Here is a 24,950-nt window from a genome sequence, read left to right on the forward strand (position 1 = left end):
GTATTGGAAGAAAGAGGGGAAAAAAGGGAAGGATGATGAGGGAGAAGAGAGGAGTCTGAGAATGAGAATGAGTTGGCAAAGTGAAAAGACAAGAGAACATAAAAAAGAAGAGGAAATTAGAAAAGGACTAGATGATAATGGGGAAATGGAAGTCTGCGGTTTGCCTGTTGTGATGTAACTTTAAGTTTTAAGAGAAAAGTCTCCTTCACTCACACAAACTCACACTACCTGTCGTTTACTCTATCACCCAGTGTTCTGTGTAATATCCTGCACACATGTCAACTTTGCTTATATTGTAGTTGCGAATGTTGTTGCATACTGGGCTGTAACATATATCCCAGCAGCTCCGTAGGTGGGCAGGCCCCAAACTCCCAGGGCTATCTGGAATGCAAAATAACACAAAGGGCCTCAGGCTCATATGCGTTATGTTGAAATTAAATACACTGTGCATTATGTTAGAGTTCGTTTAGGAGACGATCTTGGTGTGAAAAAAATATTGTAAGTATAGCTGAAAATGTGGTGTACACACTGTTCATAAGCTGCTGCTCTATTCTGTCAGGTGTGCTCAATGTAGCCATAGCTATTAAATTATTTCTAACTATTCCTGTGACTGTCACAAGCACTGAAAGAATAAAAAACATACCTTATATGCACCATGGCTCAGGAGAGAACCCAGAAACAGAGAAGACAAGGCGAGCTTGGTAAAGTTTCAGTCTCTCCTGTACAGACAATCAGATTGAAGCATACAGGAAATTTAAATTGACAAATGTTCCTACAACAGAGTAAAGGTGAGCAAACCTCATCTGGCCAGACTCAAAGGTATACAATCACAGACTTGTGACAAGTAAACTCTTAAACTCTCTCTAAATGATGATGAGGAGCAGACTTGACTGAGGTGATGTAAATTAACAAGGTGGTGTCGAGACTCAGCTACAGGAACAGATGGGAATAATGACAGGGAAATTAACTGGAGTTCTCTGCTGGGTGTCAGATTACAGCAGCAGGGATCCTGCGCAGCAGTGTGAACAATGGTCAGCACCACGGACAGCAATCACATCCCTGGTGGCCTCAGGTTCAGCACCTTGGACAGCGGTCGTGACACACTCCAGTGCAGAATGTTATAAATGATGCACCTGAACTGTACAGGAGTGCAAGGGATGCTGTTATAGAGGCTGCAGGCTCATCAAATGGAATCAAATAAAAATTTTATATTTCAAACGTAGCATTTAGATCTGTAATATTAATTTTAACAACATCCAGAGGCCTCCAGAAAGATAATGTCAACCCCTCCTCATGCCCTGCTAGTAAATAAAATTAAATATGGGTCTTCAACAGATGGAAATATGCTAATCTCTAATTTCTGTTGTGGTCTATAAAATGATTTTGTTTCATTATGCATCAGAAACAATCACCTGTGGAATTTCTTTATGTTTTTTATTGTGTTGTTGAAGCAGCTGGATTGTGATGCTTGCAGGTCTGAATACACAAAAAGCAATTATGGTTATAGACGTAGTGAAGTGAATATAAAGTGAATTAGGGTTGGCTCTACCATGGGATTTGTTTAGTTGTTGCATGGTACACAAAATCTTTCATTTATAGTTTAATAAAAGTTGGTATACATGTACAGTTCGGTCTCCTGGACAATTTGAACTGAATCACATCATTTGCAGTTCTGCCGTTTAAGACTTGCACTTCAAAGCTTCTTTTCAGTGGGCTCATTGCTACTTTTGGCCTCTTTTAAAACAGCTGAAGAATCAACGAAGCAGAAGCTCACATATTCACTGTTAAAAATTCAACTAACTTTCCTTTAAACCATAGTATTTGGTTTGTCATTACATATCAAAATGGACTGCTGAGAAAATTGTATCCCGTAGTCACATCATTAAAGCAGGGTATTTCTCTGAAAACTTGGCCTGTAAAGCTGCAAAACTATAACTGTAGGGCACTTTGGGTGCTTTTTGTACAACCTCAGTGATTTGTACACTATTTGCCTAAAGTCTCTGAAACTGCAGGAGGCAGCAACTCAGACGGGAGGGAAAGATGAAGAAGAGGATAAAGAGAGTGAGAGCAAAGGGAAGAAGGCATGTGAGGAACGGAAGGAAGGGAGGATGAGATTAAGTGAGAGAGGAAAAAAAAAAGAACCTAGAGATACACTCAAGAATCGTGCGAGCGATATTAGCCAGGGTGAAAGTGAGGACAAGTACTTTTTCTTTCTGGCCTTCTGTCGTTTACTTGGCAGAGCAGCTCCTCTGATTGTTCCAGTTTGGCAGTATCACTTTGTACTCAACCTCTCTTTTTCACTCTCTCTCCAAGTTAATGTGGAAAAATAAAAGAGCACTTAGTGGCTGAAATTCATGACCAGAAAAGAAAACACCTTTTATTTTAGGGGTGCATAGAAAGAGAGTGGTGCAGGTATAAAATTACATAATATATATAATATATAATATGTGTGTTGACTTTAGCTGTACTTTCAGACTTGTTTTTCCTGTCAAAATGAGTCCAGATCTGACACATAGATTGTGTTCCCTGACTATCAGCTGGAAGGCAAACAACAGTGGACTAACACCTAATTTAGCCATGTGGCACTTCCTCTTCTTCTCTTCCACTCAGCTATTTTTGGAGCTGGATTCACCACACTCTTGAAAAAGTTGCAGGAGTAACTTATGTAGTGTCTGACTGTTGGACATAAAATGTATATTAAAAAAAAGAAGTTATAGTTTCAGTTGTAGTTCAGTTTAACTATAGCGCTTATTTTGAAATTCTTGGCACTCAAATAATGCATCTGCAGACTAACGGCTCTCCATTTGGTAAAAAGAACAATTTCCCATTTTAGAAAGAAATCAAGACAGATACGAACCAGAACTGCTCATCACTCTGGATGTGACTCTTGGCGGCTTTCTGCTGTGCCATGTGGTGCCATCACATTCACTTGCATTTATTTTATAAATATATTTGATATATACAGTATGTATGTGTGTGTACTTTTGACCTCTCTAGTGATTAACATGTTGTGTCTATACTCTCAGAGGGGTGGTGAGATATAGTGTGTGTGTGTGCGCGCACAAGTGTTCACAGTAGAGTACCATGGCAGGGCGCTCTGCTGAGGGAACAGCTGTCAAGGGAGGGGTGCGGGTAATGATGGCCATGCATCACTGCGTACGTGTGTGTTTGCGTGTGTGTGTGTGTGTTTGTGTCTGTGCACGTGTATCATGGTTTGGAAATGGTGTCTGCTCATACGTCATTCTTCCACGTCTGTCTGTAAGCTGCTGGGTGCCTCCAGACGTGTGTGTACTCTCCCTCTCCCTCTCTCCCTCTCTCCCTCTCTCCCTCTCTCACTCTCTCTCTTGTGTGTGTGTTTTCTAGCCTTGAGTCTGACAGTCTGTCAGAAAAGCTTTCTAATTGTGGTTAAAAGATGGCAGGCCAGAGTCAGCCTAATTTGTCATTCACCTAGTACACACACAGAGACACAGACACACACAGAGATGCACACACACCAAAGTAGGTTATGTGTTTTGGCAGGTTTCCTAGCTGTTATCAGGAAGCACACTGGTGTCTGAGGTGACTGAGTTATATAGAAACGCACTATATGTATGTAAATTAGTTGTTATGAGTTCAATTTCAGTAGGTTTCTATTTTTTTCTGCGCAGAACGAGATGAGAAGAGAAAAACTAGGAGGGAAAAGGAAGGAGAAAGCAAGAGGATGGGGGAGAGGGATGGAGAGAACAGTGCATCAAGAGGAGGATAGGAGACAGGAATGAAAAAGGAAAGGAAGAGGAAAGAGAGTGAAGGACTTCAAGGTTGTAAGGTAGGGGAAAGGAAACAGTGAAGAGAGAAACGGGAAAATGATACATTGAGGAAGAGATGAAGATGAGGGAAGAAGGGAGTGGAAAACACACAGATGAAGTAAAGAGAGTGAAAATGAAACATGAAGAGAGGTGGAAGACAAAGAACGAAGCGTCATGAATGAAGAGAGAAACAGGAAAGGAAGAAGTGGAAGCAGCCCAGTAGCCAGGTTAACCTGAATGAAGGGGCATTCAGTTTCCACAGAGGGTAAGAAACATACTGTTACTCTTACAGGGAAAAAATGCCAATATTACTATATGACAAGAAAACCTTCACTACTGATAATACATCAGTACTAAGATGCTGAGCAACTTGATACAGAAAAATATTAGAAAGTAAAAAAAAAAAAAAAAACTCACTCACTCACTCCATGTCTGCGTCAGAGTATACCACAGCGTAACGCAAGCATTTTCAGTTTGAGTCAGAGTGCTGTAGTGCTGTGCTGTAGAACCACTTTGATTAGGTCTATCATCATCTGGAGGCTGAAGTTGTGATCCACTCACACCCGAGCCCCCATGAACCGATGACAGCAGCTGCAGGGCTCAGGTTAATGTTAGCTTGGCTTTCTCTTGTGATTTCATCCTCTCGTCCTCGTCCTCCTTGCCATCCTTGATTCCAAGCTGGTCGACTTTTGGTCAGTTGAATTTTCTTTTAACATTAAGCCACTTTCTTCCATCCATCATTCATCACCACACATTACTATTAGCTAATGCTAGCTTCCAAAATTCTATATGTTTGACCTTGTGAGTCATCTGTCAGTTAGGTGCAAAATTTGATGCTTGACTTTCTTTTGCTCTAAATCACAGTTAAATTATGCATCAAAACAGGTTTTTATCTATAATCTCAAATGTAAACATTAATCATCAATCAAAAATTTTTTCTTTTTCGTTTTTTCTTTTGGTTAGACTTAGAGTGCAACATGGCGTAGATGAGTGGGCACATGTAGGGAGGGCATTAGATGTGCCAGAGAGAAAGGAAATGGGATGAAAGAAGGAAAAATCATATGTCAGTCGGGAGGCAGAGAGATGAGAGCGCAGTAAGAAAGAGGTAGAAAAAGAAACAGAGGGACAAGAAGGAAAGGAAAGTAAGCAGAAGGAAAAAAAAAAGTGTGTTAATCTCTTCTGGCAGCCTGGCAACCAACGGAGGAAAAAGACTGTTTCTAACCCTTTCTTTCACTCTTTTGTTCTCACACTCTCCTTCCGTTTCACTGATTTGTTCCCGCACTTCTCTTCCGCTGTTGTTTTGGGCCTGTTGCTCTGTTTATTTGTGTTCATACATTCATGTCTTCTTGTGTCTGTGTATCTGGGGCCTGTTCATATGTATTTGTGTGTCTGTGTTTTTGTGCTTTTTCATGTTTTCATGATGTTTTATGCATGTTTCTTTTCTGTGTGTGTGTGTGTGTGTGTGTGTGTGTGTGTGTGTATTGAATATTGAAAATTGAATATTGAAATCATGTTTAAAGAGAGAAGCGGCACAAATGCATTTCAGCATCTCAGTCTCTCGCCTTCCCTGCATCCAAATCAAATTGAGTTTCCTGCCTAAGATGGATGCCACACACACATACACACCTGAGCACATGCTTCAGCTCTCAGTTACAGAGATAGCCAGTTTGTGTCTGTGGGTCATCACTCCACCATGGGTCAAGATTAAAGGATTTCCTGCCAGGAGAGTTGCTCATGCCCTGGCAGGGTAGAGAGAGAGAGGTTTATGGAAGAGTTACTTTAAAGTCCAGACAGTGGAGAGATCCACAGGCCTGTCTGGGTACCTGCTGGGGACAGCCAACTAATGACACTACCTGTCTGTCTTTATCACTGTTAGCACAAAGTGCAAAGTTACAGCGGAGACAGGCAAATATGTCTTAAAGTGACATCATTGCACACTACCCTGCTGCCTGTTGCTCTGCATCTCATAATTACAGGTGTGCATTTCCCTTTTATCCCAGTTTCATCATTATAGGATAATGAAAAATACAACAAAGATAAATGAACATTTCTAAAGGGTCAGTTCATCCAAATTTTATAGATAAAAATCTGCTATTACTGACGCCTAGTTTCGGTTTTATTTGATCAGGTTTTCAGATATTCAGATATTTATCGCTGAGATTTCACACAATGGGGATTTATGGACTTTGTTTGTGATTCTCACGGCAACTGAAAATGATATACATCTAAGGAACGCCTTCAGGGAATTTCTTCAAAATTTGGCACAAACATTCACTTCCACTCAAGAATGAACTTGTAAGATTTTGGTGGTGAAAGGTCAAAGGTCACTGTGACATCATAAAACGTGTTTTTGGCTGTAACTCACAAATTCATACAATAATTATGACATAATTTAACACAAATGTCTAATAGGACAAAATGATTAAGTGATTTTTTTGCATTTTATATTCAAAAGGTCAAAGGTCAACTTCACTGTGACATCATAATGTCCCGCAAAACACTTCTGGACATTATTCAGTGCTATAACTCAGTAAGGGGAGATCGTGACTATATTTCCTGCAACTTGGCTGGTTGGTGGAGGCATACAATCGTGAGGCAGTCATTCTAGTTAAGTGCATGTTTTAATGTCTATCACAGAAATAGTCCCTTTAAAGCCCTTGTAAAACACCACGTAATGAGATTGCAACTGAGAAGAGTGTTTATTCCCTATTTGCCTATTTAGGCTTTTGGTGTCATATGAAGAGAAAAACAGGAGAGTAAGTTGTGCCACCATTTTGGGCTGCATGAGATCAGCTTTAATATGATGTAGATAACACTTTAATAAAATATAAAAGACAAGATAAAAATTTGGAGGTTATTCTCAGTGCACACCTTATTCTTATGGCTGTTGAGGGATTTAATTGGCAACCTTTCCTCTAAATGTCTGAGTCACCTTGTGTTGGATTAAGCGTAAATGATTAAATATGAGGACAAAAACCGAAAAAGTGTTAAACTGCCCAGGGAAAATGACAACAGAAGTCAAACAGGGAGGAGAGATCTAGGCAAAAAAGGGGAAGAGAGGGGAAGAGAGGAGAGACAGATGAGAAAGGAAGAGAAAAATCTGTTGATGTCAGTTATAGAGGGAAAGCCCTGAGGTTGAAAAGAAAGTAGGTAAACAGGGAGAAGAGAGTGTGTTGAGCAAAATGTCTGTCAATTTTTTTTTCCCAAGTGTGTGGTTGTGTGTGTGTGTGTATATTTGTTTGCTAGAGTTCAGAAGAGCTGCTGGACAAGCCAGTGGACTGTTGTACTTTGCCAACAAAGGAAGTTAACTGTGTGTGTGTGTGTGTGCGAGTCTGTGTGTGTGTGTGTGTGTATGTATGAGAGAATGTTCGTGTATGTAAGACAGGCAGCACTGTAGGGCATCACCTTGGCAGAGGTATTAAATCTTTTTCATCCTCTCCACAGGCTGCGGGGAGGACCAGGAGACAGATTTACTCACACAGATACACACAAACACACTATTACACACATTTGCACACAACTGCTTTGTAGAGCACACACACACTCATGCTGAAACAGACAGAAACATTTTGCATACTATGAGACATACTCACTTATTCACATGCCCAATCACATTATTACAGTCACACACAGAGACAGTGTCTAACAGTCTGCTGGTTTTTAACTTAACATGCTCCCTAAGCTGTCACTATGTCAGTGAATCATCCCCTCTGACTCACACAGCCAGACAGTACAATCCAACCTGGCATGGGCTACACATGCAATATGAGCTGGGACATTGGTATCTGGTAGAAAAATGTCTCCCTCATTTTCTTATTTGGTTCTCCTCCAGATTCGATCAAACTGCCCTCTGGTTATTTGTGCTCATCAGTGTTATAATAAACTGATCCACAGATGGATGGATTTGAAACCCCAGATTTTACTGAATGCTGTCTTAGTTTATTACAACTAAATTGTGTTGTTATTTTCAGTTTTTCCCTTTTGTTCAGTTGTGAAACATTACATGGTGCTCACTTTAGCAACAGTGGGTTTGAAAAAATGTTCTTTTAGCTGAAAGGTCCCATACTTTACACTTTTCTGGTATTTCATTTGAAGTGTTGATCCATAAGAAGATATATTTATGGTTTTAGTACCAAAACCATCTCAGTGTAGTTTTAAATCTCTTTTGGGCTTCTCACTGGAGCTCTAGCAGCAACAGTCTCTGAGCCCCTCTTCTGAGCCCAGGTGGGATTGGCTGCAGGCATGGCTGAGGGTGGTGACTGTTTTATTGTGTCATCACAAAGTTATGAAAGTCCTGTCGTCTTAAGACACAGTTTCTGAATATGGGCTGTACATTTTGCCCATGGATTGCACACTTTGATACTTTCACAGTATTGATATAGCACCTAGACCTTTTTTTAAATCAATAACAAAATTGACATCTCACTTTCTGCAATACGTGATCTTTAAATATTCTACATGGCTAACAGGTATAACTCTGGTACCCACAAAAGCCACAAAATAACAAGTGGGACAAGTTTCATCCAACATGTAACTAGGTGGCAAATGTCCCACGTTAATAGTGAATTAATTGGGAATTCATCCATATATAAATACATACCTCCATTATTTTCCATCTATATAGGTTAACAGAGATCACATGAATTCTTACATATGCACTATGGTTCATGGAATATTGTGCATTTCAAAAGGACATGTGTCATGTCCTTTAAATTCAGGCAGTTGTTGGCTTCAGTTGAGGGACTTTTGAAAATTAGTCAGGTCTTTTTGGACCATTGTGATGTTTCCAGTCCGGAAACGACCCCTGTCTTAGCTTTATTTTAGGTTGGTTACTCATGTCACCTGTTCCCTGCCTTTTCATTCTGTGCCTGTTGGAAAGTGCTTTACCATGAATTGAAATAAGTAGCTGCCAGATGAATGAATGGGTTTCTTTTCACTCTGGAACACTGACATTTTACCCGTAAGCACATATGTGCACACTTCAAAATCAGCCGTTTGCCCCGGGCGGATCATTTACTGCGTCACTTCATGCTTCAACATACATTATATGACAGCATATATAGGAACTAGTATATTATGATAAGGAAGAAAATCAGGATTTGGTGCAGCTCTGAACGAATGTGGGTGTGTTTTTTATCTCTATAAGAAATATGGAAGATGAGAAGGTGTATACAACGGCAGGAAGTGTCAAAAGCTGGTTGCTGTTTTTGAATGTCTACACTATTTCACCATCATAAAGGTGAAAATGAGTCAGCTGCTTCAAGCCACTGAGGCTGCTCAGTGATTGTTAAATAAAAGACAGACATGTAGAGCATGAATGTGTGCAACCAGATGGTTGCAAACTGCATTGCTGAAAAGAGGAGCCAACACGCTCACGAAAACCCTGTTGCCCTGATGTTGTGTCGCTCTTGGATTACTGCTGAAGGTCTGTGTATGAGTGACTGTAAAATGACATGACACTGCAAAGAAGCTTAGGCAGGGATTATGTCCCATATTCACACACATATCAAGATTATTCCCAGATATTCAAAGTCATGTTATCTCTTGGTACTGGCACATCATTTTCTATTTTCGCTGCAAAAAAACAAAACAAAAAAAATTCAAAAACAAAGTCTGGAACTTTGAAACAAGTTTGGAACTCAATGAAGTGATGCTAAGGGAAATACAGAATTCCTCCCTGCTCAACAATAATCATCTGTTAAAGAGAAGAGCGTCAGCAAACATCATAGTTTACGTTTGTTAAACAGTCTGCAGGTGTAGCAAGACGTGCAGAATAAATTACACACCTAAAATGTTGATTTTTTTTTGTTAAAATTAGTTTTTAGCTTCCACAGCAGTCCCCTATGTTTACCCAAACATCAGTTAGGGTTATCTATGTTGACAGTGCGCTGATTCTGATACTGATGAGACCAGTGAGACTACAACATGAATCATGGAGTCTTTTCTTTGCCTAAACTCTCCTCTGAGTTTCACCATGGGCATGTTGAAGACTGTTTGAAGAGGCAGGCGTTAAGACTGTCAAGTGTACGCGACTGTGCCAATAAATGCTGGATAAAGGCTTCGGATTTAGAAGTTTACTGAGGATTTTCTTCTGTAAAATTGAGATAAAAGTGCATGTTGAAGAATGAATTGTACTATGTGTATACTTTACATCTTATATTTGTCATTTGGATCATCATTAGCTGTTACCAGAGCAACAGCATGTAGTTAGTGCATTTTATTAAAAAAAACTTGCGCAAAGAGTGATTAAGATGCAATTTACACACACACACACACACAGACACACACCCTAGATCCCGGATGTGGATGCTGGTGTGATTTTTTTTGGAGTGGGAATTGGATGCTGGTCTATTTCTTGGCCGGGTACATTGACATTCCCTGGTTGCCTGGCAACCTCATGGTAATGACAAGACTCCTTGAAATCCATGTCTCCAACCAACATTCACTCAGTTGGCAGTTTATTAGGTACACCTTGCTAGAACGAATGCAGTCTAATACAACAGTACTGACATAAATCCCATATTCATGAATAATTATTATGTTCAGTTTGTGTTGAAAGTGTGAGACTTGAAATGTTTTGATTCAACTTTATGGTCCTTTTGGAGGATGTAGTTTGTGGTGGTGTTGAGCTATTTTGAGTCATATCAAAGGTTCTCAAACTTCTTCTGGCAAGTCCCCCCTTCAGAAGCCGGAAAGAGAAGTTCACACCACCCCCAACCCTGCATATTTTATCAATCATTACCTATGATAGAGGAAGCAACTAATAAAAAAAAGGATGATCAATTTGAATGAAATAAAGGTCAGCATTAAAACATCAGCAAACTTTTGTTTATTTCCCTACATAAATCACATTCATTGAATTAGTTTCACTCCATTATTTTTTTCCCCCGGTTATCCACGCCTCCCCCCGCACTGCCTCCCTTCACATTTTGTTACCCTTTTGACAGAGCCAGGATGTTTCCCCCTGTTTCCAGTCTTTATGCTAAGCTAAGATCATTAGCTGCTGTGTAGCTTGACATTAAGTGTTGTTTTAATTACTGTATCCTTGAACATAGGCAAGTGTCAAGTCACTAACTACCACACAAATCACAGCCACTTACAAATATAACATTTTCAGAATGTGGCTGTGTCACACTGATTAACATGCAAGTCTTTTCTACGGCAGCGCTACATGGAATGAGATGTTGACACATCTAAGTGACGTCCATATAATGGTCATACTCAGGCAACAGCTCGACATTTACAGCAGTAATGACAGGATAACCCACCTGGCTGTGCGGTAATTGCTAGTTTAGTGTAGTTGGCAGCTACTTGTGGAAAACACAGAAGCCTCTCGTCTCCTCGTTCTCTCCCACATTGTTCCCCTCCTCCTGTGTCTTTGTTTGCATCTTTGTCTCATTTTCACTCCTGATTTTACAAAAATCTCCCTCTTCTTTCTCTCCTTGTCTTCTCCTCATCTTAATGCCCGTTTCTCTCAGTTCAGGTTTCAGCATGCTAACAGGTGGGGGTTAGAGAAAGATTAAAAGGTGATTAAGAAAACACTGGAGGTAGTTTCCACCTACTGGGCGTCCCGCTGTGTGATCAAAGCCGGCCGCCTTGTCTCCTCCTTTCTTCTTTGTGGTTTTATTCTTCCCTCCCGTCTCCTTTGTTTCCTTCTGTCTTCCTCCCCTCTCTTTTTTCATTTCCTATCAGCTCTCCTTCCCTTCAGTCCCTTTCCATTTTGTTACATTCCCTCTTTTCTCATCACCTCCTGTCTTCTGTGTTTCTTTCTTCCCTCTACTCCTCTCCTTTATTCCACCTCTCCTCCATAATTTCCTTTCGACCAAAAACAGTGCATGGCCACTAAACAAAGTCAAGAGGCACATCCTGTGTGTGTATCTCAGCGTGTTGGACTGTTGCGTACGCTGCCGCTCCTCAGTTTTGTCTAAATCTTGTGAACACTGGAAATAATGCGGAGGTTGACATAAGGTGATGGGCACTCAACTCGGGTCCTTTAGCAAGTAGAAGCCATTGTGCAGAGAAAACAGACGGTGCTGTTTGAGTTCAAACCACTAATCACTGTTTGTCTCGGGCAGCGCTGAGCCCTTGACACTGCGATGGCACCTGTCCAAAACAGTGTTTAGGGGCAAACGTTGTTGACTTAGCTGACATGCTTGAAAATTGCTCCATGGAAGCTATCAGCTGAATGAATTGAAGAGGACTCAATCAAATATTTTCTAGCAGTTTTCCATCTTAGCATTTTTCAGCTGCAGCAGTACATGGAAAACTGATCTCACTGTGGTTGCAAGAGGGGGTTTCAAAGAAGTAACAAAGCACAGTGTGGATGTGGAGGAAGCCGGTGAAAAGATCATCCCTGAGTCAGAGCATTAGACATTAAACTGAAGTCTTACTCATATTTGTATAAATCCTAAAAACATTGCCAGTAATGTTGCAAATATAAAGGTTTGAGCAAGCTCGTTCTCTCACTCATCACTCTCTGATGTCTACACTACAATATTAGCCCTATACTCTTCTCTTTCTCTCTCTCACTCTCTCGCTCTCTATCTGTTTGTGTGTGATTATTTTTTTTCAGATCTGAAATCAGATTAAATTGACAGAATATTAATTGACAGCAGTTTTGATAAACAATTTATTATTTATCAAACAAAAATAGTTTCTTCAGCTTCTTCGATGGGAGGATTTGATGCTTTTCATTGTTGTAAAGTGAATTGTTGTTTGGAAAAAAAGCAACTTGAAGACATACCCTCTGGGGAACTGTGAATGATATTCTCCATAATTTTCTTGCATCCTATATGATAAATCAATCAATCTAAATATCAAGTAATAAATGCCAGTTGAAGGCCTACAATGTTTGAAGCACAAGAGTGAAATGTTGGCTCTTCTGATGAACAGTGAGTGAAGAAAGCTGCGGAGAACACTGACTGACAAACTCAGCGAGATGTTGGGAAGAGATTGTGGGTGAAAAGAGAATAAGGTCCTGAGAGAGACAGATATGTGAATGCAAACACTGAACAACTTATCTCCAAGCAAAAAAGAGATAGAGACAGAAAGACAGACAGTGGGAGAGAGACAGAATCAGATAGGTGGAAAAAAAAAAAAAAAATTGAGACAGACCCAGATGAGAGCAGCCGGAGCGATATGAAGCAGTTTATAGAAGACAGAAATTTAAGAGGGCGTGAGATAAATGAAGAGAGAGAGAACTAATCATTGAGGCATGTTGTTAATGTGTCCTGTGTTTACAGTGGTGTGTGTGGGGTGCTCGTGTGTCTGTGTCTGTGTCTGTGTGTGTGTGTGTGTGTGTGCGTGTGTGTGTGTGTGTGTGTGTGTGTGTGCGCGTGCGTGTGTGCGCGCATACATGTGTGCAGAGGTATATTTTTAGCTGTGATGATGAAGCTCAGTGCATCTGGTACCCTTAGCCCTAGGGAGGCCAGAATCTGCGCACACACACACACACACACGCACACAGACACTGTCTTACTTTATTTCTCTCATTTTCATTCTCAGACTTTGGTCTGTCACAAACACAAATGCATACACCCACCAAAGTGTTGCCTACATATATAGGACACACATAGATGGGTGTAGTCACACATGTGCAAACATTGAAATCACTTGCACAAAGCATGCATGACCACACATGCACTAGTATTCACAAAATGCATAAACACACATGCGCGTATACACACACACACACACACACGCACACACACACACACACACACACACACACACACACACGCACACAAACACGCACACACACACACACACCGTGACCTGGCTTCACTGAGTCAAAGCTCTCTAAAGGTGAAGAAGCATCTTTCTCTTTTTATCCTTTTTATTTTGTTTTTGTCGGTGGCCTTTTTATCCTTTCTTCTTTCTTTCTGTCATCCACTGTTGCTCTCTCTCTCTCTCTCTCTCTCTCTCTCTCTCTCTCTCTCCTGAGAAAAGACTTAAAAGAATACGCTAAAAACTTTTAGAGGTTGGCCTCAGGGTCACCTTCACTGTTCAGTGCATCATGTATTACTTCTAGGTAGATCAGAAGATTCTCCACACTGACTGTAGCATAAATTATGGTGAGAGATTCACTATGATTGACACTATATTAATTGAACATTGTTCATTTTATCTTACTTACATATTTAGTAAACAATCAAACCAACAAATTAAAAATAAAAGAACTGGACCTGAAGAGCTTGACTGCCTATCTTTTGCCAAATACATGCTGACATTGGCTCACGTTCCCAAAAATAGAGGCAACATCTGTGACTTTTTCTCTGTGTGTCCTTTTGGTGTTGACGCCAGGATTTGGAGCTAAAATTTGCTAATTTTTGGTAATAGTGTGACATTTAGTTGGTGCAAGTAAACAGCAATCAACAAAGCTGAATTTGATTGGCTGCAGCACATGTCAATCAAACAAACAAGTCTCTAATTATATCCCTGTTTAAGATGCCTTCTTGATTTAAAAAAAAAAAACAATCATTTTCAGAATCACCACAAAACAAGCTCGACAGCCTTAGATCATAGTGGAGGGTTTTCCCATTTACTTCACTGCAGTCAGTGCATTCTTTTTGGCACCACTATCGACCACCCATCTTAAAGCACTCAACAGAAGTGTTGACATAAGGCACTACACAGAAGTTATGCAAATCTACCATTGATACACACATGTATTTGGCATCTGTCAATGTACTTAGTGAAACCAATATGTGAAAGCACAGTCTCTCTCCTCTGCTTCTTCTTTTTTTATTCCTTGCTATTCATGTAAAGAATCTGTAGAATCAGTTTCACATTGCCATAAACCCACACATCGCACAACATATGTCCGTCATGCATGTTCACTGCAGTCGTGCCAGAATATAGGAAAGAAAGGATCATAATCAGCTCATTGTTCCATGAGATGCTTCACACTGTGCAGGAACTGCAGTCTGTGGCAATGATAAGGCAGAGCTCTCCATCTTCCTTCCAGCACATTTCAGCATCCTCCACAGCAGGCAAGAAATATTGTTTCTCCTAGAATGCCTCCTTCCTCTCTTCCTCTGCCCTTCCGCCCCTTGTTGTCCCTCCTTTTCCTTCTTTCCCTCAGCTTCTCTCAGTTTTGGCCGTTATCATCGTCCCAAAGGGGGCACTGAGTGAGAGATGGGAAGAGGTGGTGGTGGTGGTGGTGGTGGGGTGTTGGTGTAAAAAGCAAACTGTCCCTGAGTGGTCCACACAGACACAAACTCTCACACACACACACACACACACTTACACACATTTGCTGATTACACTCTTTTCCCATTGTGCAGGGGGCCACTTGGTGCTTGAATGGAGCACTGTGTGACCTTCACATCACAGCTCTCTAAAGTTACAATGGCACCCGGAGGTGTTGAACTTTTTGTAAGGAACGAACCCAGATTTAAGGGAAAGATGTCAGACGTCAGGACGTGTATGTCTGTGACTGTCAAGAATAACCAGTTATACAGTAACTTAAATAAACTATATGAAGTCCTACCTTCAGTACTGTTGTGCTCAGATTACTGGAGGTTCAGGCAGGTCACTTCTAACATTCAATGGACAAATGTGGTCTCAGCCCCATCTGGTGATGTCAGAAGTGTATAGATGATTGATGATTGATACTTTAATGCAATACCAATTACCTGATCTGTAGTAGGGCTGAATGATATATATAAAAAAATTAATTAAAAAAAATTGTATTGCAATTATTTTGGCAGGTATTGTGAGTCACAATTTGATGATTTGATCTTTGTTGGGGCTTTTAGCAAAAAAGCATTTTCCCTTACATCTGGAGAATATGATTTGTAGGCTGAAGCATCTTTGTAGCATCTCAATGCTTCATTTATAGTCTGTTGTGACACATTTTGATTTTTTTTCTTCAAGTTCTTTCTTGGGCAGTTTTTATGCCTTTTAATTGATAAGCAAAGTGGAGAGAGAAAGGAAATACTGGGGAGAGAGAGTGGGGGAGAGACATGCAGTAATGGGAGTCGAACCTGGGACCTGCTGGGCCATCGGAACGCACCACGCATTTTAACTTTATCAAAACGATTGCAGCTCCTGCGATTTGAATTCTGCACTTGGCCGAAGTGCGATTTCGATAATATTCCAATGAATTCTTCAGCCCTATTCTGTAGCCTTATCACTTCGGTATCCTTCCATGCATCTAATCATTCATCCACCAAGCAGTGTGGGCTTATGAGACACGGAAGCTGGAATCATTCAGAACAACTTTCTATGGGGCTTCAGAGATCCACTTTTATTTTCAGTGAAGTACAATTTGTTGTGAGGCCAACAAACCACCTACAGACTGTGGTTTTGGCAATGTTAGCTCATTAATTTGTCAGTGGCACAGAATTAACTCTATGTGGCTGATAGCTTCTGCTTCACATAACCAACGCAGAATGCCAGTAAACATCTATCCATCGCCTCGGCTCACTTATCTTTCCACATCCACTCGTCCGTTCCTCTTTAGCTTTCCATCATATCTTTGCACGAATCATTTCTCCGTCCTTGTATCCATCCACACATTTCTTTGTTCAGTTCACGTTTGTCCTACCTTTATCGGTTTGTATGAGCACTTCTATAAGAGTGTAGCTGTTTCTGTGTGTGTGTTTTTTTTAAACCAACATATGTTCACTTATGTTTAATCATTGCATACTGCAGTGCGCTTAACTGAATGAAAGCACTTTTAAGGTTGAGCCTTGGCAAGCAGTGTAAAGACTGGTGCAGGAAGGAAATACGGTCGGCACTAAAACCCCAGGTAGTTTACAGTAGTAGTCGTCACACAGGCATGAGTCATCGCTTAATCTGTGTCTATTTCCTTCACGTGTGCAGGTTGCTAAAGTCAACATTCAGCAGATCTTACATACCCGCCCCACCATTTTCACACCTCGCGCTGAGCTCTCGGAAAGTGCTACCACATTTGTTTGAGCAAATCTTGATGATTATAATGTCTTGGCAGAGATCCAGCACAGGCATTAATAAAGCAGATTTGGGTTAAAATAATGAAAACATAACTGGAATGAATTATGTGTTAGTGTATAATATAAGATATAATTTGATGAATCCATACACTATATACTCACATCCAGCTGCATGTGGGTCTGACGTAGGCCACTGTTTGTGACAAATTTCAAACTAAAGATCAATTAATTAATAATAATTGCTGATTTTTGGGTCAGTGGTTAAAGTTACGGTTAGGTTAAAGTTTTTCTAATTGTTTCAAACTTAGAGAACAGGATTTGGCCTCCTTGTGTTGTGTGTCATTTTGAGCAACTGTGGGTTGAGATGTTATGTCACCTTTCGGTTTCATCAAAGATATCAGTTCTTTTAAGTGTAATGTAATTCCCAGTTTGGCTGGTGTATTTGTGGTCAGATCCCAAATGATATGGCACCTTTATATCAGAAGTGAAAAAACTTATCAATATCAATAAATATGAAAAACAAGCATTTTTTTCCCCCCAAATATTCTTTATTGCTCAGGTCCAGGTTGTTCACAGTTCACTCACAGCTCAAAACAACAGTGTGGCTGTTACTACCAACTACAATACTTTTACTAATTAACCTACGTTATGGGGCAAAACACAGGCCAGGACTATACCTAACTTTGGTTCCTATTTTGAGTCAATAATAAAGAGGCAGAATCATGTATTTGTATCGTGATATAGTACTGCCACTGTTTAAAAAAAAAAAAAAGAAAAAAAAAAGTGATAAGTATTTTAGGTCATATCCCCCACCCCCAGTGTGTGTGAGAGAAAGTGTGTGTGTGTTTATTCAAACATGAACACCCAGTTCTTCTTTGCCTGTATCTGTATTGCTCCACGTCTGTGTGTGTGCCTGTGTGTGTGTGTTTGTCAGTCTGTCTGTTTGGATGGATGTCTCAGCTGGCATAGCACAGCAACATCACAGATGAGTCAGAGAGGGCTGAGCTCCATTTGACAGAGGGACAAGGATGAGGGTGGAGAGAGAGAGAAACTGCCAAACAGGATGCCGCCCTAAAAGGCAATCATCAGTGACTTTTCAATTTGTCTGTGTGTTTGTTTTTTTTGGGTTTTTTTTTTGAAAGCCAATAATGAGCTCTGAGGCGTCATATTAGCAGAAAGACTCCTGGATGATACTAAAGATGTACTGTCCACTAGAAGTCTGCAGGCGGGAGGGACTTTGAAATTGTTTTCAAGACACACACACACACACACACACACACACACACACACACACACACACACACACACACACACACACACACACACACGCACTTCTAGCAGTCATAGAAATCCCTCTTTTTGCTGCATGCATACTCAACTCCTGCTGCACTTTGGCTTCATCCCTCAGAGAATGTACTTGGAAAAGTAATTTTGCTATTTCTCAGTTGTCAGAAGTTGTAAAAAAAATATTTGGGTAAATGGTTCACTGACAGATACAAGGGTCTCTTTTTAAAAAATAGATATACCAACTTGCCTCTGCAGCCTAATGTTTAGAAACAGTCTTGTCTTCTTCACTAATGGAGGACAGACACGACACAAAGTGACTAGCACTTGAAGTCAAGGGCTTACTTTTTGCTCAAAGGTTAAAAGTAACAGAATATGTAAATAAATGTCATCTGGAGTATTCGCATGCTGAGGTCAAATCTTTGCCTCGGCCCTATATTTAGCCATCTCCAGTTTAAGTGCTGATTATTATGCAACTGAAAGTGGCGAAACATAAATGTAACAAAAAAAAAAAAAGAAAAATGCTTGAGAGTGAAGGGCGAAAAAGCTTTGTACTGTTCGCTGATCTCACAGGGGAATCCATACACAAAGCTTCCCACATACAAGCACACATACTGAGTGCAATTTTCCCAAATACACTTGTGATTTCTCTCTCCGTGCTCCACCCTCCTTATCCCAGTGTGCCTCCTCCCCAAAGATACATGACATAAGCTCTGGGAGGAGTGCCAGGTGCAATCTGGACCTCATATGGTGCGAGTGTGTGTGTATGTGTATGTGCATGTGTATGTGTATGTGTATATGTATGTGTATGTGTATGTGTATGTGAGGGTGAGGGTGAAAGTGGGGATGGTATCTGGACGGTGACAGGGAGAAAAGGGTGGCTCAGGGCCAGCTTGCCCATAACAGAGTGCACCTCTCGGGAGGGAAGTCTGTCCTCATATCCTCCATGGAAGACGAGATGGAGCTGCAGATATAAACACAAAGGTATGACGATGACTAGTGGCATCCCAACAATTACATCTCATACCATGTACACAAACGCATCAAGGTGTAATAGCAATACTTTTTGCTTCATGGTTGCTTTAAACTGCTTGTTTAAAAGTGATAGAATTGGACGCCCCTGTGGCTCACCTGGTAGAGTGTGTATAGTCCTAACCACAGCGATCATGGGTGCAAATCTGACCCACGGCCCTTTTCTACATGTCATCCCCTCTCTCTCTCTACCCAACCTGTCTGTCTCTATCACAATAAAAGCTAAAATGCCCCAAAAAATTACTTTAAACTAAATAAATGAAGTAATAGAATTATCTTTTGTATCATAGTAATGGACAGGATGAATACATGAATGGTGACTGCAGTGACTAACACAGAGGCCCAGATAGACAGTGAATATGTCAAATGTGTAGATACTCATTATTTGCACTATTTTGTAATAGTTCTAGTGGATTTAAGTGTATTTTCTCAAAGCTGACACTAATGTTTCAAGCAGAGACTTTTCAAAAGTTTAAATGGATCCAGTGTCTCTCAAAGTCTTACTGAAGAAATTTGATGACTCACAAGGCAAAGTCAAATACTAAGTGAAAATCTAAAGATCTATATATTTTACTTTTGGTGTGGTGTGGTGAATGTTGTCAACCACTAGAGCGGTAAAGTGTCAACATTAAACACTGTGCACTTCTACTGTCATGAAGCTCTGGAGTTGACAGCTGTTATATTTTACCCCATATGGTGGACTAATAGTATCCCACAATACATCAAGAGAAGTATACTAACCAATCAATATATACCATCATGCATTGTGCTCGCGCTGAAAGAAATTAAAATGGCGCAGAGAAAATGACCCAAGTCGTGTCTGAAAGTGTTGAATTTTGAACCTTGGTTATCAGAGTTGAATGTGCTCTCTTCCACCCCCACCCAACCCTGAAAATCCAAAGCATTTGGACTTATACTTTGCGTCTATTTCTAGTCCAGTCAACCAACTCACATAAATTGTTTGCCGATATGAATACACAGTACAACAGCACACTTAATCTTCGGCATATATCTCTGACCTCGTCAGTACCTGCGGGGATATACTTGTCTCTTGACAAATCTCTTCTCCTCAGAAACCTCGAATATCAGCCTGCAGGTGAGTCTGGGATGGCGGTGGGTCTGATTTAAATGCTAAGTGAGCAGCAGTGGTGAAAATTACCGAGATGTTTGCAGTGAGGGATGAAGCAGCGGCACTGGCATACCTGAGAGAGAGCAGAGCGTCCTGACAGCCTCAGTAGACTGCCAAATTTTAGAGGGAGCATTAGCTATGTGTTGCAGAGATTCGGTATATAGGCAACTGTATCACATGTGAATGTACAGTCAGAGTGGGGCTCTGGATGTCTCTCTTTTTTTTTGTGTTTTTTTGTGTTTTGCCAAAACTTATTTCTCTCACTGTAAATGCACATGGCTCACGATGCTGTTTTAAAGTCATTTCACGATATTTCTGATGACTATGTCTGCTTTATGAATAAAGGTGATACTGAAAAAGCATTACTAGATAATGAAAGGCACCTTCCAAGCTTCCTTTAAAAACCCTTTTCGTAGTTACTTCATTGTGTTTGGACAGGAAGTTGATAAAGGCTGAACGTGCAGGAAAAAACAGAAATGGATGTTTGGATGTTTTTTTTTTTTTTACCAATAAGGTGGTGTGTGTGTGTGTGTGTGTGTGTGTGTGTGTGTGTGTGTGTGTGTGTGTGTGTGTGCGCGCGCGCGTGTGTGTGCGTGTGTGCGCGCGCGCGCGCAGTGTTGGAGATGTGCTATAATTGGATGCAGTGTTTGATTCATGGTGGCTAGATGTTTCAGAGGAACTCCTTTTCATCTTTTCATCACTCATCTAGCACATCTCTCTCCTCTTTTATTTTCCCTGTCATTCTTTTTGTTTCCTCTCACTTTGTTTCTCCCCCCACCATTATCCCCTTCACTCTCCCCCATTTGCCTCCTCTCACTCTCTCTCTCGCTCTCTCTCTCTCTCCTTTTTCTCCCCCACCTCCATCTCTCAGTTTGCTGCTTACCGATCTGCATGTCTGTGTTTTGGCTGTGTGGGCGCGATCCTGTCAAAACCTGCTGTGTGTGTGTGTGTGTGTGTGTGTGTGTGTTTGTGTGTATAAGCATGTGTGTGTGTGTGCCTCAACAAATGTCTCAGTGTGCTTTTGCTTTACTTGTGCATCTGTGTATTTGTGTGTTTGTTGGTCGTGTGTGCCTGAGTTGTGGTGATGTGTGTGCGTGTGCGTGTATATGTGTGTGTGCGCGTATGCAGTTGGATGTTGGGGATGTGTGTGTTTTCTGTAAGTATGTCAGCATGCATTTGTTCTCAGGTTGTGTTTGTGTGCTGGTGCTGGTGTGTGTGTGTGTGTGTGTGTGTGTGTGTGTGTGTGTGTGAGTGAGTGAATGCAGTGTGTTCTCATTTCTCTCTGTGTGTTTGTAGGTTTGTGTGTTCTGTAGTTTGTGTATTTTCCAGTGTGTATGTTTTGCATGTCTGTCTGTGTGTTTTTGTGCGTGTTTTTGTGTGTGTATGTGTGTGTGTACACTTCCTCTTTATTCAGTTTCCGTGGCCTGTCAGGCTTGCAAAAAAAAAACTTCATTTTTTTTCTAAAATAAACCACTTTCTCTCTCGTTTCGATGAGAGAGAGAAAAAAGGAAGAGAAAAAAGTCGGCTTGTTTGATCGATTCCTATCCCAAAGCTCAGCTTTGATTTTACCACGCCTAATCAATGCATCCTTATATGGATGTGCACACTCACACGCACGCACACGTACACAAAGAAAATAGCTTTGAGATTTTCTTAGCTGCAGGTTCAGCTTTTCAAACAGACGAGTCAAGAATGTGGCGTCAAGTGCCTCTCACCCCACTCCCTACTGCTTCCTCCTCCTCCTCCTCTCCGTGGTGGAAAACTTACTGAGAAGCACTTTTCATTTGGCATAAGAGTGTTTTGCTGTTATGAGAAGAAGTAAGAAGTTATTTTATTATCTATATTTATGGATGATTTTTCAGCAGGGTGTCTCTCGTGTTTTAAATCGCTCCCTCTCAACCTTTATGGGCCCTAAAAATGAATGGATAACTCCTTAAGCTGCCTCGCTGCTTGGGTAGATGCGCAGAATGGACAGAGCAGTTCTACATCTCACACTTTGTGCTTTAGCTTTTTCATTTCACTGGCTTTTTAAGATTTTACTGAATAACTCATTCTGAGAAAGCGAGATACTGCAACAGGTAGTGTTTTGTGTTGACCTAAGCCTAACTCTGGATATGTCACTTTAAAAACTTACACACAAGAAAGAAGCAGTACATTTGTACTTGTGTTGAATGCACCGTTGTGTATATGTGTGCATGTTTGCCCTCTACCAATAACTGGACAGTAAAAAGGGCAGGCAAACACCCTGGTAAAGATTCTCCAAAAAATTGTACTTTTGTGTGGGTTTGTTTTTTGCATAGTCAACATTGGTTCAAAGGCATTTTGATTTACGTGTTTCTGTGTGTATGTGTGTGTGTGTGTGACATCAGTTCTCTGTATGCAAACCCTGTTTTGTCGTGCATTGGGTAGGCAGAACAGGGTGGACACACTTGACGCTGACAGCCCTCAGTTAGTATATTCTAACCAAACGTGGCCATTTGTTTCCGTCTCCTCTCTGAAAAGAATCTATGACAGCCAGGTTCTGCTCGCCACCGCCATCTTTAGTAAGAGCTGTAGTCGTTCATGCGTATCTGCCTGTCAGTATCACTCAGGGTAGGTGCATACATGCGGCCAGCACACCACATACAACAGTCAGAAATTGGCTAACTGTTTAAAGATGAGCTGTTTTCTGCCCTGGTCCTTATGTCACTGCATGTCAACATAAATGAACGGTACTTAGTGACTGTACCTTGCTCTGCATAAACTCAGTTGCTATGGCAATATTCACTAAGTGGGATAAGACTTGGGCACGCCTCAGTACACAGTATGATGATATAGGTAGAGATTCAAGTGCTTTTATTTAATTTTTTTTTGTGTGTGCTTACTGAACTGCAGCTGCAGTTAACCCTCACCACAAAGAGCGTAGAGAGGAATCGTATTTTTTTCTCTTTTTCAAGCTGCTGGAAAATTCAAGAAAGCGGACACACTCAGAAATGTTACTTTATCTTACTGAGATGGTTCTGTATTTAAGGAAAATTTGTCCATAGCGCTAATACAACCCTGACATATGTCAGTATCTCTTTCTTTCTCTGAGGGATAGCTTCATTTCCAAACTGCAACTGACACTAGGAAATGATATTAAGATGCGGCATTTACCAAAACCCCAAAAATCTTTTAGTATTTGTCTTTTTAGGGACGGAGTGAATTAGAGGAGAAAATCATTTAATCGCACTCATCATGCCATTATTGAAGAGTGCGGTGGTTTTTCTTGCATGATCCTAGTGATTTGGAAAAACTTTTGTGTTCCAGCGTTAAAGTTGTTGTGGCTGTATTTGATGAATTCAAGATGACAAACACATTTCGTTTGCCTTTTTTTCCCCTCTTGTCTTAAACATCGAGTCAGTAGCAACTAATGCAGAAAACAGAGAACACTGAGTGAGGGTTTCCTGCTTTTCATCAGATATATTCAAAGGCCCAAGCTTCAAAATCTGCACTAAAAGAAAGTTATTGCATAGTTAGTGAGTGAAAAAATTCCTGCACACTTTATAAAACAATAAAGCGGGCTTGGAATATATAGATATTTTTTTTTACCTTTGACACTGTATCAGAGAGGTGCTGAATAAATATACACATTTTGAAGTCATACTTTATGATGTTATTTTGAATTGTATTACAGTGGAGGGTGGATCTAAAACCTTGTCTTCCTTTGTGTATGTAAATAAGATAATAAGATAAAACATCAGAAACACTTTGCAGCAGTCCAGCAAAACACTGCCACTAACTTTATTGTTTCAAATGTACTTTTGAGTAGAGTCAACATGGAGATGAAACTAAAGCTACTGTATTTTCACTTGTTACCCATTAAACACAACATAATGTGAAACCTTGGATGAACATTTTTAAGTAGTTAAAATAAGCAGTTGTGGGCAACTAGGACAAAACTACAAACCTTATTTATTGCAGTCAAGCCTCAGCAGTTAAGTTAATATTTCATCATACCTACAGTATCTTGCATAATGCTGCAGCTTCACACATTTTGGGTAAGAAAAGTTGAAGAGGGAGCAGGGGGGCTGACACAGGAGAGAGGCTGTGGTGGGATGTGATGCTAGTCCAGTGGGGATACCGACACATGGGACTTGAGTTACTATCTTTAGGCACAAAAGTCCCATTTTGAACAGTGTGCAGGTTGAACAGCTGCTGCGCCCTGACCACATCCTGAAGAGAGGTTGCTTGAAAAACTCAGGTTGCGCTGTCTTTTCAGCAGTCTGCAAAAAAAAAAAAGAAAAAAAAAGAGGTCTGATAACTAGTGAAGGACATTTAGCTTAGTTTTGCTCTATAAAGGCCAAATCGTCTGGAGTACAGGATAGACGCGTTAGGGGCTACTTCTACAAAGGTTAGCGCTGCACAGCTAGTGGAGCAATGCATACAGTATGTCCCGAAATTATAATTACTTAGCTCTCCTCTCTGCTCCTCTTCTCCTGCCGCAATAAGTGGTCGAGCTCTCACATCAAAGCCGGCATTGAGAGGGGATTCATTTCGCAAACAACAAACCTTGTGACCTTCTCTCCACCTCTCATCGTGACTTCCTCTGCCGCTGCACCGTTCGAGCGCTCATCCCTCCTTCTCCTCTTCCACTCTCATCTGGCCCTCATCCCCTCTATCTGTCTCGCTTTCTGTTTTTCTGATAATGTCACTGAGGCATCCTCATCCTGTCCGTCCTTGCGTGAAGCTGCCATCTCTCTTTCACTCATCGTCTAGTTCATTCTCTGTCTGTCAGTCTGTCTCTCTGTCTCTCTCTTCTCGACAGTGTTGCTCCCAAAAAGG

At 40.8% G+C, this 24,950-nt stretch overlaps 1 protein-coding gene across 1 annotated transcript in view; it reads left to right on the forward strand.

Annotated features, from left to right (window-relative positions):
* Positions 1 to 655: 655 nt before the first annotated feature.
* The window catches only part of LOC111236462 (transmembrane protein 132C-like), a 218,434-nt gene continuing 194,139 nt past the window's right edge, over positions 656 to 24,950 (forward strand). The window contains exon 1 of the mRNA XM_022765196.1: positions 656 to 701. Within this exon, the coding sequence (XP_022620917.1) occupies positions 656 to 701 (46 nt within the window). The remainder of the gene's footprint in view (positions 702 to 24,950) is intronic.

Source organism: Seriola dumerili, unplaced genomic scaffold (genome assembly GCF_002260705.1).
Source record: "Seriola dumerili isolate Sdu_G_001 unplaced genomic scaffold, Sdu_1.0 BDQW01000668.1, whole genome shotgun sequence".
NCBI lineage: Eukaryota > Metazoa > Chordata > Actinopteri > Carangiformes > Carangidae > Seriola > Seriola dumerili.